Below are 14,638 nucleotides of genomic sequence, written 5' to 3' on the forward strand. Positions count from 1 at the left end.
CTTGATAGTCGTTCTATGATTGAACAATTGTGTGAAATTGAAAACATGCTTAATCAATTTAAATAGTATACATGAGTATGGATGAAACAATTATTGTATCTTTTTTAATAGACAAACTTTCTCTATCATAGAAAGACTTTAAAAGAAGTCTGAAACATTAAAAAAAAAAATCACTATTAAGGCTTTAGCTAATCATCTTTGAATTGAAAATGAATACAAAAAGTAAGAATAGAAATTTGATTCTGGTGATGCTAAAGTTCATGTTTTGGAAGAAAGACAGACTACAAAGGTTGACAAAAAGAAGTTCAAGTTCAAGTAGATTGCTAATGGGCTTAAATTCAAGAAGAATAAGAAAGGCTCATATTACCATTGTGGTAAGCTAAGAAATTTCAAGAAAGAATATCAGTTGCTATAGAAAAAAAAATGATTCCTTAAAAGGGGATACTTATGAAAATTTTGTTGCAATGATTTTTTATATCAACATGCTTGAAAATGATGAATATTGGTGGGTTGATTCTAGGGTAACAAAACATGTGTGCAAGGACAAAAGCATGTTCACAATATTCAAACCAAGTGAATATAGCAATATCCTCTACATAGGAAATTCTTCTGCAGCAACAATCAAAGACAAATAACTATTAAACTTGAATTCACTTTTGAAAAAACTCTAACTTTGTATTATGTTTATTATGTACTAAAAGTTAAGAAGAACTTATTGTTTAGAAGTCTGTTAAACAAGTTTGGTTTTAAACTTATATTTGAGATAGATAAATTTATTATCTCTAAGGGAAGAATTTTTGTTGGAAAAGGGTATATGCATGATGGAATATTTGAACTCAATATTATTAATAAAAATAAGAATGTTGTTTCTGCTTACATGGTTGAATATTTATATTTATGGCATTTTAGATTAGGTCATTTAAATTATAAAAAATTGCATGATATAACTAAACTTCTATTAATTCTTGAATTTAGTCAAGACATTAATAAATGTAATACATGCATGTTAACTATGATTACCAAAAATCTTTTTCCTAAGGTTAAAAAAAAAACAAAGTTACTTGAGTTAATTTACAATGATGTATGTAATATGCATAGGACTCTTATATTATCTGAAAAGAAATATTTTATCACATTTATAGATGATTGTACTAGATATTGCCATGTTTATCTATTATTCAAAAAATGAAATACTTAAGTTTAAAATATATAAATCTGAAGTTAAACTTCAGTGTAAATATTTTATTAAGTGCTTAAGCTTAAATAGGGATGAAGAATATTATAGTCCAATTTACTTTGAATCCACTAAAATAATCCACTAAGTTATTGCTCCTTATACACCATAATAGAATGGTGTAGTTGAAAGGAAGAACATAGTCTTAACAAAAATGGTAAATGTAATGTTATTATATTATGATCTTAAACAAAGATTTTAAGATGAAGCTTTTTTAATAGCTTGTCATATACTAAATAGAATTCCTAACAAAGAAACAAAAATAATCCCATATGAGCAATAGAAGAAAAGAAAACCAAATTTTAATTATTTAAAGGTTTGGAAATGTAAAGTTGTAGTTAAAATTTCAAAACCTAAAAGAAAGAATTTGGGTGAAAGAGGAATAGAATGTATACTTATAGGATATGCATAAATTAGTAAAGCATATAGGTTCATGGTTATTGAACCAAATGATTTAATTTCAATTAATACTATTATTGAATCAAAAGAAACATTTTTTTATGAAAATAAATTTAAATCTATTTCGAAACAATTACAAACAATTCATCCTACAAGTGGAAAAGAAATTTTAAATCCATTGGAACAAGCTAAAATTAATGATGAATCTTGTCAAGAAATAAGGCAAGCAAAAGAGTTAGAAAGGCAAAAGATTTTGGACTAAATTTTTTTATATTCTTTATGTAAGGGACTGGTGAAAACATAAACAATAAAATTTCTTATTATTTTAATACAGAGTCTAATCTTGTTACATATAAAGAGGCAATGAAGCCTTAAGATTCTACTTTTTGGAGAGAAGCAATAAATGATGAAATGAACTCAATAATAAAAAATATCATATGGATTTTGGTTGACCTTCCACTAGGTTCTAATCCAATAGGCTGTAATTGGATTTTCAAAAAAAAAAATGAAGGTGGATGGAACCATAGATAAATCTAAAGCAAGGTTGGTAGCCTAGGGTTTTACACAAAAGTAAAGGATAGATTACTTTGATACTTATGCTATAGTAACTAGAATTGTTACCATTAGGCTTTTAATTTCACTTGCCTTGATTTATAATTTGATTATACATCAAATGGATGTAAAGATAATATTTTAAATGGTGAATTAGAAGATGAAGTACATATAAAACAATCGAAAAGATTTATCATTCCAAGTCAAGAGCATAAGGTTTGTAAACATATGAAGTCCTTGTATGGACTTAAGCAAATACCAAAACAATAGCATCAAAAGTTTGATGAATCGTTCTTGCTAATGATTTTAGAATTAATTAGTCAAATAATTATATATATAGCAAATTTGAAAATGGTAAAGGAGTCATAAGTTGCTTATATGTGGATGATATGCTAATATTTGGCATTAATTCAAAACAAGTTAAGGAAACAAAGAAATTTTTATCAAATAACTTTTTAATGAAAGATATGGGTGTAGCGGATGTTATTCTTAGAATTAGAATAATCCGAAATGATAGTGGCATAACTTTGTCACAATCACATTATATTAAAAAAGTACTTAAAAAGTTTGATCTTTTCGATTATATTCTAGTATCTACACCCATGGATTCTCAACTGAAATTAGTATCTAACACTGGTAGAACAATCGATTAATTGCAATATGCAAGAAAAATTGATTGTCTGATGTATGCAATGACTTGTACAAGGCCAAACATAGCATTTGTTATTGGAAAGTTGAGCAAATACACTAGTAATCTTAGTAACTTACATTGGCAAATAGTTAAAAGAGTATTTCAATATTTGAAAAAAATAATCAATTATGAATTGTGTTATAGATATCATTTAGTTATAAAAGGATATTCTGATGCTAGTTGGATTACTAATATAGAAGATCATGCTTCTACAAGTGGGTGGATCTTTGAACTTTGTGGTGGTGCCATTTCTTGGGGTTCCAAGAAACAAACATGCATAATGGATTCCACCATGGTAGTTGAGTTTGTTGCATTAGTTGTAATAGCTAAAGAAGTTGAATGGCTAATAAATTTATTATATGAAGTACTTTTATGGCCTAAACCAATTTTCTCAATTTTTATCTGATGTGATAGTGAAGCAACTCTAGCAAGGGCATATAGCCAAGTATATAATGGAAAGTTTAGACATATTGAATTAAGACATAACTATGTTCGATAATTAATTTCAGATAGAGTGATCACTATAAATTATTTAAGGTCAAGTGAAAACTTGGTGGATCCTTTAACTAAAAGTCTTACTAGAGAGTTCATAAAAAATTCTCGATAGCAATAGGGCTCAAGTTCATGAAGTAAAGTCACCCATGATAGAAACTTGACTCATCGCTTGGTATAATGTCAAGTCTTTAGTTCAATGAGACAAAGTATATCATCTATATGTGACTACTAGTATTATAGTAATGTTTAATGCTATCCCAAGTAAAGTGCTAGGTACCCGTAATGGTAAAAGAATGATGAGTAATATACTCTTAATAGACCCATAACATAAATATGTTAAAGTGTTGTAGTTACAAAAATACTATTGATGAAAGCTACCTATATAAGTATAAAGTGTAGCTGCTTCTAGAAGCTTAAAAGCTTGGCTCTAACAACATTCATGAAAAAAGGATGCAAACACATAGCCATAAATGTGTCACTGGATAACAAGCACTCATTAGGTGTTGAAATCATTGTATGAGACAAGTTCGATTAACCAAATGAAATAGCTTATTCAAAGCGTAGTCTACCATGTGATTTCGGTTAACGTTAACTTGTTTTCACTAAATGAAAGTTTAAATTAGAAGATACCTTCATTTATGCAATTGATTTTCAAGGTCATCATAAATTTGGATTATTTTGAAAATGGTGAGGGATTGTTAGAGATTTTCAAAATAAAATATAAGAAATAATCTCACATTGAAAAAGAAAAAATAAAGACAAATAGTTAAGTCTGTTCAAAATAAAGAGATAAGTTTGTTCAAAATAAACAGTTTTAACTATTGAAAAATATTTTATCTATTCAAAATAGACAGTCATGTATTTAGGAAAGGATATTTATCTATTTATAAAAAGCTCTTCTAGTTTTCTAAAAATATAGAAAACCAATTCTTGGAACTTTCTTTTTTTTTTCAAACTCTATATTTCTTTTATAAAAGTTTTGCTATAGAAAAGTTATATAGAAATTCAGTGATCTTGTGATACATCAGTGATTGCTTGGTGGATTGATTTCGTCAATGCAAAATGTAGTCAGTCACTAGGTTTCATTGTATCCTCAAAGTTTATTACTTGTAACCCTTTTGCACACTTACTAAGTAAATAATACGTTGGAAGCAAATAAAACCTTAAGAAAAATGACACCATTACACACCTTAAAGCCTTTTCTCAAAATTTCAAAATTACCAAAAGCAATAATTTGAGATTTTTAGTGTTTGCTCTAACAATACTATCACTAAAATATTGATGAAATATTAAGTACTTGAAGAAGTAAAAAATGGAAAAAGAAAGGGTGTCCACATAGCAACCCTCTTTTTTTTCATTCTTTATTTTTTTTTATTTTTTATTTTTAGATAGATTATTTAAAAAAGTCAATGATAGTAAGGATAATAAAATAATTTGTATCCAATTAACTTTTATTCGCAATGATCTAACATTTATGCATTTAAAAAATAATAATAAAAATCAAATCGAGGTGTTTTTTTTTTTAAATAAAGTCAGGTTTGAGATGGATTTAAAGTATTTTGTTTGTCTCAAGTGTTCATGTGACACTTCTCTCATTTTGTTTTAAAGTTTTTGCTTTTTTTTTTCCTTTTTATCTTTTTTTTTTTAATTTTTAATTTTATTTTTTATTAGATAAATTTTGTAATTAAAAAGTCAATTGAAATAGAATGACCAAATAATTCGCATCTTATAAGTTTCAATTCAGCCTAACCCAATTGGTGGCCTTTCCTTTAATTCAGGATAATTTGGGTTTTTTTTTTCAATCAAAATTGAGTAAGAGTTTGGTTTTAAGTATTACGCCTTTACCTTGGTATATATAAAAAATATATATTTCATTATTTGTTCAATCCTATATTTATTTTAAAAATATTATTTAATAATTTAATTTAATAAAATTTGCACGCCATTTCATTTGATTTCTACTTTTGGTTTTTTTAAAAAAAAATTATTTATTAGATAAAATTTTTAAAGAAAAAGTTAAAACATATAAGGATAACAAAACAACATATATCTAATGAGTTTCAATTCCTTATGATCCAATCAATGTGGTTTTTTTTTTTTTTTAAATAAGGATTTGGTTAAATATGTTTCTTTGAATAATTTGGGTCGAGTCGAAATTGAATTTAAAGTGTTCTGCTCAATTCTCCTAAAGATATATAAAAGAATATATTTAATTATTTATTTATATATACGTATTATATTAATAAGGATATTACATTAATTTAATAAAAAACTTCATTTATATATAATTAAGTTATAATTTGATTTAAAAATAAATACACTTATATTTGTTTGTATGTTATTATTCATTAAAATTTTGTATAAAACATTTACTTCTCTCATTGTTAAAATATAATTTTAAAAAATAAAAAATAATCTTGTAACGAAATGCAAATCTAATTCTAGTATGAAAAATCATAGAAATTATACATGTTTTTGGTGAATTCTCAATAGATATCTAAAATATTAAGGGAAAATCTGCAATTAGCATTTTTTGATGACTAAAATTGATAAACTAAAATGATATTTTTTTAATCCAAAACATTTCCTTTCTCAAAAAAAAAAAAAAAAGGCCTTAAGTAAAACACCTAGGTTCATTCTATTTTTTTTTTTCTAAAATACAGTATCAATGTAATCTCAAGTGCCTCTGTTTAATTTTCCTGAAGAGATTCAGAATATTGACTATGAATTAACGTTTTCCAACTAATAACATATATATGGACTAATGTAAAAGAAAATGGGAAAGCCCAATAGGGTCAAAGTTAATTGGTTTCTGATATAAATAGAGTTTCAGCATGAATGTAAACAAGACATATGGTAATGAATCATAAAAACTGATAACAGAATTTCATTTCAGTTTGGGAAATTAGAAAACCAGTTGCCCGGAGGCCATTTCACATATGGAAAGCTAGACAATGCAGTGGTTCAAAATGGGAAATTATAAAGCCAATTGCCATGAATTACCAAAGTACTGAACATTGAAAGAGGCAGTTGAGACCAGACTAGTCTACACCACTTTGTAGACGAGAAAGTTTTATTTCTTGTCGATGATGGAGACGGACGAGAGCTTCGTTAATGAACCTGTCAAAGTTATTGTAAGAAGATGCTCCAATATCAGTAGCAACTTCTACTTTCTTCCTCCATTCCAGGGCCTTCTCCCTCATCTTCTTTCCATTTTCTCCTTCCATCATTTCCTTTACAAGAGTCTTAATATCATCACGCTTTACATCAGGATTAACCTCCATGCTAATGCCCCATGTGGTGCATGCATATCGATAATTTGTCTGTTGCTCAGCAAAGAATGGCCAGCAAATTAGAGGCACATCTCCAGATAAGGCTTCTAATGTAGAATTCCACCCACAATGTACAAGGAAAACACCAATTGATGGGTAGGAGACTACTTGTTCTTGGGGACACCAGCTTGTTATCAGTCCTCTATCCTTAATCTCCTCGAAGAATTCTACAGGCAGATTTGCAGATTCACCCGTTGTCAAATCAGGCCTAACTATCCATAAAAAAAGGGTATTTGATGTCTGAAAGAACCCAAGCAAATTCTTCCAGATGTTGATTTGACATAACAGTCATACTACCATAATTCACGTACACAACTCGGTTTGGTTCCTTGTTGTTAAGCCATTCGATACCATCAGTGCCTTTTTTGCCGTAAGCTTGATGTGAGTGACAATAATTGGGTTTTAGGAACTTCCTTAGTAAGTAAGTGGACCTATTGTATAAATCTTTCCTGATATGAAAATTTTTCCAGAGGCCTGAGTTACGGATGGAAATTACTTCATGGTGTTATAATAGTTTCATTATTATATACCTACTTTTTATTGAAATAAAGATTTTAACCTAAATCTTTGAATATGAAAAACACACATCCATTAATTTTTTTTTATAAAATATTCTAAAGGCGGATAAGTTATCAAATCATGTCTACACCTCAAATTAACTGCATTTGAAATGAGCATAAATGAAGAGTAATTAGCTTCAATGAAGAATCACCAAACGGTATTCAAATTCAAATATTGTAGCCAACATAGAACTGTTTAATTATTGTAGCCAAACAAACTAATTTTACAACTTATCCGTGATGGAGGGCCTCCTTAATCATTCTATCAAAATTACTAAGGGAAGATCCTCCAATGCTATTAGCAGCTTCAGCTTTCTTTTTCCATTCCAGGGCCTTTTGCCGCATCCTTTTCCCAGTATCTCCTTCCATCATTTCCTTAACAATAGCCTCAACATCGTCACGATTTACTTCAGGATTGATTTCCATGCCAATGCCCCATGTGGTGCAAGCGTATCGACAATTTGTCTGTTGATCAGAAAAGAAAGGCCAGCAGATTAAAGGCATACCGTCGGATACGCTTTCTAATAAAGAATTCCACCCACAATGTGACAGGAAAACACCTACTGCTGGGTGGGACAGTACTTTTTCTTGAGGGCACCAGCTTGTTACGAATCCTCTGTCCTTTATCTCCTCCATAAATTCTCTTGGCAAAATAGCAGATTCACCCATCAACACATCGGGCCTAACTATCCATAAAAATGGGTGCTTACTGTTTGCCAGTCCCCAAGCAATTTCTTTCAGATGATGATCCGACATCACAGTTACACTTCCATAATTCACATACACTACTGAATTGGGTTCCATTTTGTTGAGCCATTCGATGCAGCTTGTGTCTTCCTTCCATAAGCTTGAATTTAGTGATTTGTACTGGATTTCAGGAATGTGCCTACTAAGCAAGGTAAGTGGACCAATTGCATAAATATCAGGGGATTTGGCTGCAATAACTTCTAGCACTTCTTTGTCAAACTCATCAAATGTGTTGAAGATTACTGAAGAAGATTTTAAGATTTCTTCTGATACTTCCATCGCGAAATTGAACATGACGTCGTTGGGATCTGTGGTTCTGATAAAGGATGGAATATCCTTGAGGCGCATGTTAGGCATACCAGGGATCCAATCAATAGGCGTATCAAGAGTCCCATCGCTTTTGAAGTTTTCATCTGCACATGAAAAATGAAAATCTATCAGACCATTCAATATGTGCAACAACATAACAGGTTATGACTGAATTAAGTTAGAAGCTAAAGAGAAAACCTCAAACAGTTATAGTACCTTTAAATGGAAAAACGCCTCTTTCAGTTAGTTCTCTGTACTGCAAATAGCACAAATAGCCACAAGTTGAAGAAGTCCAGAGTTGAACATAAGGTACGCCTTTTACTTCAGCAGCCTTGGTACCAGAGGTCATGATTGCATCAGAAACTATGCAAGTAACAGGCGGCAGATCGGATGAGGAATTTAACTTAGATAATAGTTCCAAGAATGGAGCCAAACAAGTTTTTCGTGTGGAAGCACACAGTTCTGGAACATGTTGTGTTGCATCAGAATCAGAGGGTGGCAACCCATCAGGAATGGCTTCGAACCGGAAATCTGGAAGACCCTTAACAGCTTCTTCGCCTCTAGACCTGATCAAACGTCTATGGTTGAACTCGGAGTTGACAAAGGTTATGTGGAACCCTCTTGAGTGCAAGAGCTTAGCTAGTTGCATCATGGGGTTAATATGGCCTTGTGCTGGAAATGGAAGGCATACTGCATGGGATTTAGTGGTTGAATCCATGTTTTTGAGGAAGCATATGAAGTTTCCTAGCTGACTTGTGGGATATTTATGTACAGAAAATAAGGGTAAGAACAGCTATGAAGTGAATGTCATTGGATTGGTTTTAAGAAAACGTCAAATGCTTTTAAGCGTGTTCCCACTGTTTCTCATGCTTTCAAGTGCTAGAAAACATCAAATACGCAAGGGGGGCGTTGACGTCTTGTTGTCAGATTGAGATGGATACGAATCTTCTGCCCCATTCCTGTTCCAATAGCCGTCCAATCTACGAAACAATTGGTGTCGGTTTTTTAGTTGTTGCTTTCATCATTTATTATAATTGGTTTGAAAAAATAAATAAATTTTTAATTGGCATTTTAAAAATTGATCTTCAAATTAAAATAAAATTTTAAACTTTTTGAATACTAGTTATGTTTTTTAAACTTATTTACTTTTCTTTATGTGTTGTATTATAATTTTTGAAAAATTTTATGATTTTTAAAATTATCTTATAATTTTACCATTTGTTGAATTTTTAGATTTTTTGTAATTATTAATTTTTATAATTTTTAAATTTGGAAGAACTTAGATTTTTAAAAAATCATATTTTGGTTTGAATTTTTTTATTATTTGATGTTTGAATTTCGCAAACCAAATATTTTGGTTATTTGATTTGAATTTTTGAAAAATGTTACTATTTGTGAATATCTGATTTAATTCTTTATATCTTTATCAATCATAAAACAAGCATAGGGCAATATTTTGTAAAATATTTTAACCTTAAGAAAAAAAATTTATAGAAAAAAAAAATCTATCACCAGTTTACTCATCATCAATTTAACTGAACTTAATTTATGAGGCTCCGCATATAATAAAAATACATAAATTTATCAATTTATTAAAATAAAATTTAAAAAAAAATCAAAACTCATAATCTATTTTTCTTTAACCTATTTTACTTGCCTGCTTTGTAACCATTTATTTAGTATCATTGCTCTCCTTTTGTCTACATAAATTTGGATGTAAATGCCTCAGAATTTAAATAAAATAAATCTTTTCATAAAAAATAAAAATAAAAAAAATAGTACTTGTGAAATGCATTAATCGTTCGCTTAAAAGTTGGGCAGTAAAATCGAAGGTCAGTCATTCATTCTTAAAATCAATAATTTTAAGATCAAAGAGTTGAAAGGGAAAGCCTTTTGTTCCTAAATCTCTTGTAGGTGAAAATCATAAAATTACTTAAGAGGATGTTGCTTCAAAAAAATTCAACTCAAACATGCAAGAACACGTGGAGCTGTTGTCTGCCTTTCGAACCAACAAGTGGATAGGCATATCCGATTTTCATTTCCTTTTGTTCTTCGTTGAAGTTTCTGGCAGCCATCCTATTGGTCACAAAATATACCTGCCATCAGCTTACGTTTATGGTCCCTAGTCCAAACCTACATTTATTTGCTTGTAACACATGTCAAATGCTAATCCATGAAAATTTAGTACTCCATGCATCAAAATCAACATCTTCAATCTAATCAAATCTAAGCTCAAGCTCAAAGTCATTTTAATATTTTGAACTTCATTTTACTCTCATCCCTCGGATCTCTACCATAAATAGCATTTCCGAATCACATCATGGTACAGCGAGAAAGGTCTTAGTTTTGTGTTTTTTAAGGAGACTGATGATGGTTTTGTGTTCCAAAAAGGAATGAGTAGGAAAGAGTAAAAGAAGGGTGAAAATTTGGGGGAGAGAAAGAGTGGTGTAGACTGTAGAGTGGTAGGCCATGGCTAGGGTGGATGAGGTACGGATTTCCAATGCTTGGTGCCAGTTGCTAGTTCTGGCTCTTAGCAAGATATCAGATGATATGGTCCAAGGCTCCAAGCTGCTAACTGTAGACTCATTTTCCCTAGTTCCAGCATGCAGGATGAAGTGGTTTGGGTGGCTTCAGAATCTGGGACCTCTAATTTGCAGCAACCACATTTTGGAGCAATAACTCCAAGTCACTCAATCTGGATAGACAATCAGAACCATAAGAATGAATCAAAATTGGGAGAGAAAAGAAAAATAGACTACCAGAAATAAAGCGATGATGGCATACCTCACATTACTCAAATCAGGGTAAATTGCTATAGCATCATTAAAATCCTGAATTAAAATAGAAAAGAACTAAGTTACTCAGTGAGCAAACCATTGAACTACCAATTGTCAGCAAGTATCAGTTATGACCTCACCTGGTCAGCAGTTGAAGAAGTATAAGTAATCACACATGACATGGCAGCTTTTGTTGCTGCCTGCACAGATGGAATAAGCTTGTTAAACTTTAACTATGGTTAATAAACTTGTTAAGTGCATGTAATTCCCAAATTAAGGCTAGAAGGATTGACATTTTCCCTTGCACGAATTCATTGCTTTAGTAACTCTTGCAGTCTTACTAGTTCCATGATTTGGAGACAAATTATACGGTAAAAGGTACAAAAGTTTTTATTTAGATTATGCTTATGGTTAATGAATTTGAAATGTCTGTTGGCTGTTTAAGCACCTTCTAATCATTTCTGATGAAATGTTGAAGAAAACTTGCAGTTTTCTCCAACGGTTAAACCAAATTCAGAAGTCATTGATCTAAAATTAACATGTTATCTCTTTTCTAGAGAATAAAAGCTCTACCTGTAACCCAATCACACTATCCTCTACCACCAAGCAATCTTTCTCTGACACACCTAATCTCTGCCATAAACAAAATTTCTGAATCAGATTCTTATATAGCAAGCAAAGATTGAAAGATGAGAAATTTTTGCATAGGCAACACCATGGCTAAATGCACATGCTAGAGTTCACTAGCTACCTTGGCTGCTGTCACATATATCAATGGGTCCGGCTTCTTTTCCTTCACATCGTCACCTATAAGCATAGAAGAAAAGATTATTTAAGAGTAGAAATCATCATAAAAGAAAGCAAAGAAAGAAATGGCAAATTAAGATGGGCCAAAAGCACTGCTACAACCTTTAGTTGACCTAACCAATGGGAGCAAAGTACAAAAACAACCAATGAGGTTATTCCTTTAGGAACAGTTAAAACTTTGAAGCTTAATTCATGTTACATCAAGTTTAAAAATTAGATCCTCTAGAAGAATTTCATAAGATGGAAGTCAATTCATTCTGGAATTTTTATGACAATTCCAGTTTCAACCAAAACAGTAGATTCTGTAACTGCATTTCTGTAAATTGCATTTACTCGTGCATTTCTATCTTGCATGAGGAACGGTATTTCATCCTTGCCAAATCCAAACAAAAATTTTCAATTTCAATTCGGTTGAATTTGAATTTATTCAAAGCTAGTGAACCATCAAATGAATGTAGCTCCAAAAAGAATTACATCTCTGAATTTCAGCTGATTATTTAAAAGAATACTGAAAAATCCACCTAGCAAGAACGCACCTCATTTTATCACATTGTAAAGCCTACAACATTGACTTGTGAAAGAAGTGAGTACATGTTTTATTCACTTAGGTCTAAAATGCATCTAACAACAAAAACAGATGCATTAGAAGTACTCAACATACCTGCAAGGAAGCAATCAAGACCCTGAAAACGCTCCTATAACAGGGGGAAAAAAAAGGATAAGGAAACAGAATGAAGATACTGTTGATCATAATGTTGGAATCAGAACTTACCATTCCAATAAGGTTCTCAAGACAGAGTACAACCGAACTTTTAGTTGCTGCAGAGCAAACAGCTAGCTTTTTCCCCTGTAGAATGGAAAAAGAAAATGGCATCACAAGTAAATAATAGATATAAACAACCATTAAAGACCACAAAATGAAGAAAAAGAAAACAAAAGAAAAGAAAAAGGATTCTTCACGACCCTATGCAACCAAAGATAAAGAAATAGGTTTTACAAGTCGATGGAAAAAGGGAAAACATAAACAAAAGATTGCATTGGATCCATTGTGGCCTGATTGGAAAATGAAAAGAACATGGACTTGATTCTCAATCTCAGATGACAAATAAGTAGTATCTTACAGCAGCCTTGGCCTCATCCATTAATCTTAAAACTCCAGGTCTAGGTTCCACCTGATCAAAACAATACCACTCTATAATATTTTAAACAGCTTCTCATTGAATAATAATGGATAACCAATTCTGAATCAACGAAAAGAAGAAAAAAATTGTAAAGCAATAAACAATATCATCTGCTTACAGTTCCAGATTTGATTATTTCTTTGTACCTTTCAGTCTTCCAATCCTACAAATATGTAACAGCATCACATATGTAAGTTCTTCAGTAAATGGAATTCTATAGAAAATAACATAATTTAGCCTTTGACTTAATTGAAAGGAAACAAGCAAGATAATTCCCCAATAACAAAATCACATTAAAGCCCAATTGAGCTTCTATTTCTTGTTTCCCCCAACTTAATACATTCACTTAATTCAAAAGAAAAAATAATCCACAACATTACATTGACATAATAATGATAATAAACGTTATATTTGATGCACTATCAATGTATAACTCTACTATCAATCAATGAACTACAATGTATTATCTCATCAAAATCAATATTGATTAACAAAAATTAGAAAAAAAGTAATCAGATGGCTAGATGTGATTCGTTGACAGTCACTACATAAAAATATAACCTTAATGGTAATACCTGAAGAGTATCAATTAACTTAGCTCGCTCCTCATCACCCTCAGGCGGTGTCTCAAATATGGTAGAAGATGGCCATCCATGTTCCTTGAAGTACCTTCAAAAACACCAATAATCTCCATTAAACCGATTAACAACAAAAAATTTAAGAAAAATAAAAGAAACCTAGAAGTACTAAAAGCAAAAAACGTACCATCTCATTTTGGGTTTGCCACCACCAATCCGGTTCTGGAGTACATCATAAAATTCAGGGTCCCAGTTAAGAGGCTGTGAAGAAGGAGGGCAACGAACATTGAAGTGAGAGAAAGCATCGTTGTAAGCTTGACGATGCAAATGTTCGGATTCTAGAATGACTCCATCGCAATCGAAAACGAGAGCTTGAAGAGAACGAGAAGCAGAGACAGAAACTGAGAGTCGTCTTGGTTTTGCCGAGTGTGTTAAGGAAAGTGATGATAGTTTTTTGGTTTGTAAAGGGGGGGATTGTGAGGAGTAATAAAAGAGAGAGGAGAATCTGGGCGAGAGATTTGGAGGAGAGAAGAGGAGTGTGGAGTGAGAGGCCATGGCTTTACACGAGTGGTTGGTGTCAAGTGGAGAGGTTGGGTTTTTGAGTTGAGGTGAAACTTGGCGGGTTTGGTTCATGTGGCTTTGGATAAGGTATCTCTCGAGTTGAGGCTACTTTTTAACGAATTTAAGTGATCGATTTCGATTTAAGAAACCACTACTATTTTGACTTCAGGGTCAGTGAAATTTTGACAGAAATCTGATACAAATTTTCTGGGGCAGCATTTGGTTATTTTTGCCTTTCGAATCCTAATGGAAATTTACTTATCTTGATTCTTGTCCACAATTGGTGGGTTAAATTTCTTGGTCTATATCTATGGCACCCCCTAAACTGCATTTTACGATTGAATTTTTAAGAGTTCGATAAATAAAACGACATGCATGGTGTAACGAGAGTTCTCCCATCCCGCATCTACATGAA

General features: G+C 31.4%; 2 protein-coding genes and 1 pseudogene across 2 annotated transcripts; all 3 read right to left on the minus strand.

Moving 5' to 3' along the window:
• Positions 1-6,238: 6,238 nt before the first annotated feature.
• On the minus strand, positions 6,239-7,295 carry LOC111293225 (linamarin synthase 2 pseudogene; annotated as a pseudogene).
• A 104-nt stretch (positions 7,296-7,399) lies between these two features.
• LOC111292898 (linamarin synthase 2-like) lies at positions 7,400-9,126 on the minus strand. Its single transcript, XM_022885525.2, has 2 exons — positions 8,536-9,126; positions 7,400-8,423 (listed from the first exon to the last, which is right to left on the minus strand). The coding sequence occupies exons 1-2, from the start codon at positions 9,035-9,037 to the stop codon at positions 7,495-7,497; spliced, it is 1,431 nt and encodes a 476-aa protein (XP_022741260.2). The 5' UTR covers positions 9,038-9,126; the 3' UTR covers positions 7,400-7,494.
• A 1,385-nt stretch (positions 9,127-10,511) lies between these two features.
• LOC111292837 (Haloacid dehalogenase-like hydrolase (HAD) superfamily protein) lies at positions 10,512-14,383 on the minus strand. The gene is made up of 11 exons (XM_022885436.2): positions 13,850-14,383; positions 13,660-13,753; positions 13,203-13,247; positions 13,025-13,075; positions 12,676-12,750; positions 12,565-12,598; positions 11,848-11,903; positions 11,670-11,729; positions 11,237-11,296; positions 11,104-11,150; positions 10,512-11,014 (listed from the first exon to the last, which is right to left on the minus strand). The coding sequence occupies exons 1-11, from the start codon at positions 14,293-14,295 to the stop codon at positions 10,966-10,968; spliced, it is 1,017 nt and encodes a 338-aa protein (XP_022741171.2). The 5' UTR covers positions 14,296-14,383; the 3' UTR covers positions 10,512-10,965.
• Positions 14,384-14,638: the final 255 nt, after the last annotated feature.

The sequence above is a fragment of the Durio zibethinus genome, chromosome 10 (assembly GCF_047325235.1).
Source record: "Durio zibethinus cultivar Kanyao isolate XHJ-2024 chromosome 10, ASM4732523v1, whole genome shotgun sequence".
Lineage (NCBI taxonomy): Eukaryota > Viridiplantae > Streptophyta > Magnoliopsida > Malvales > Malvaceae > Durio > Durio zibethinus.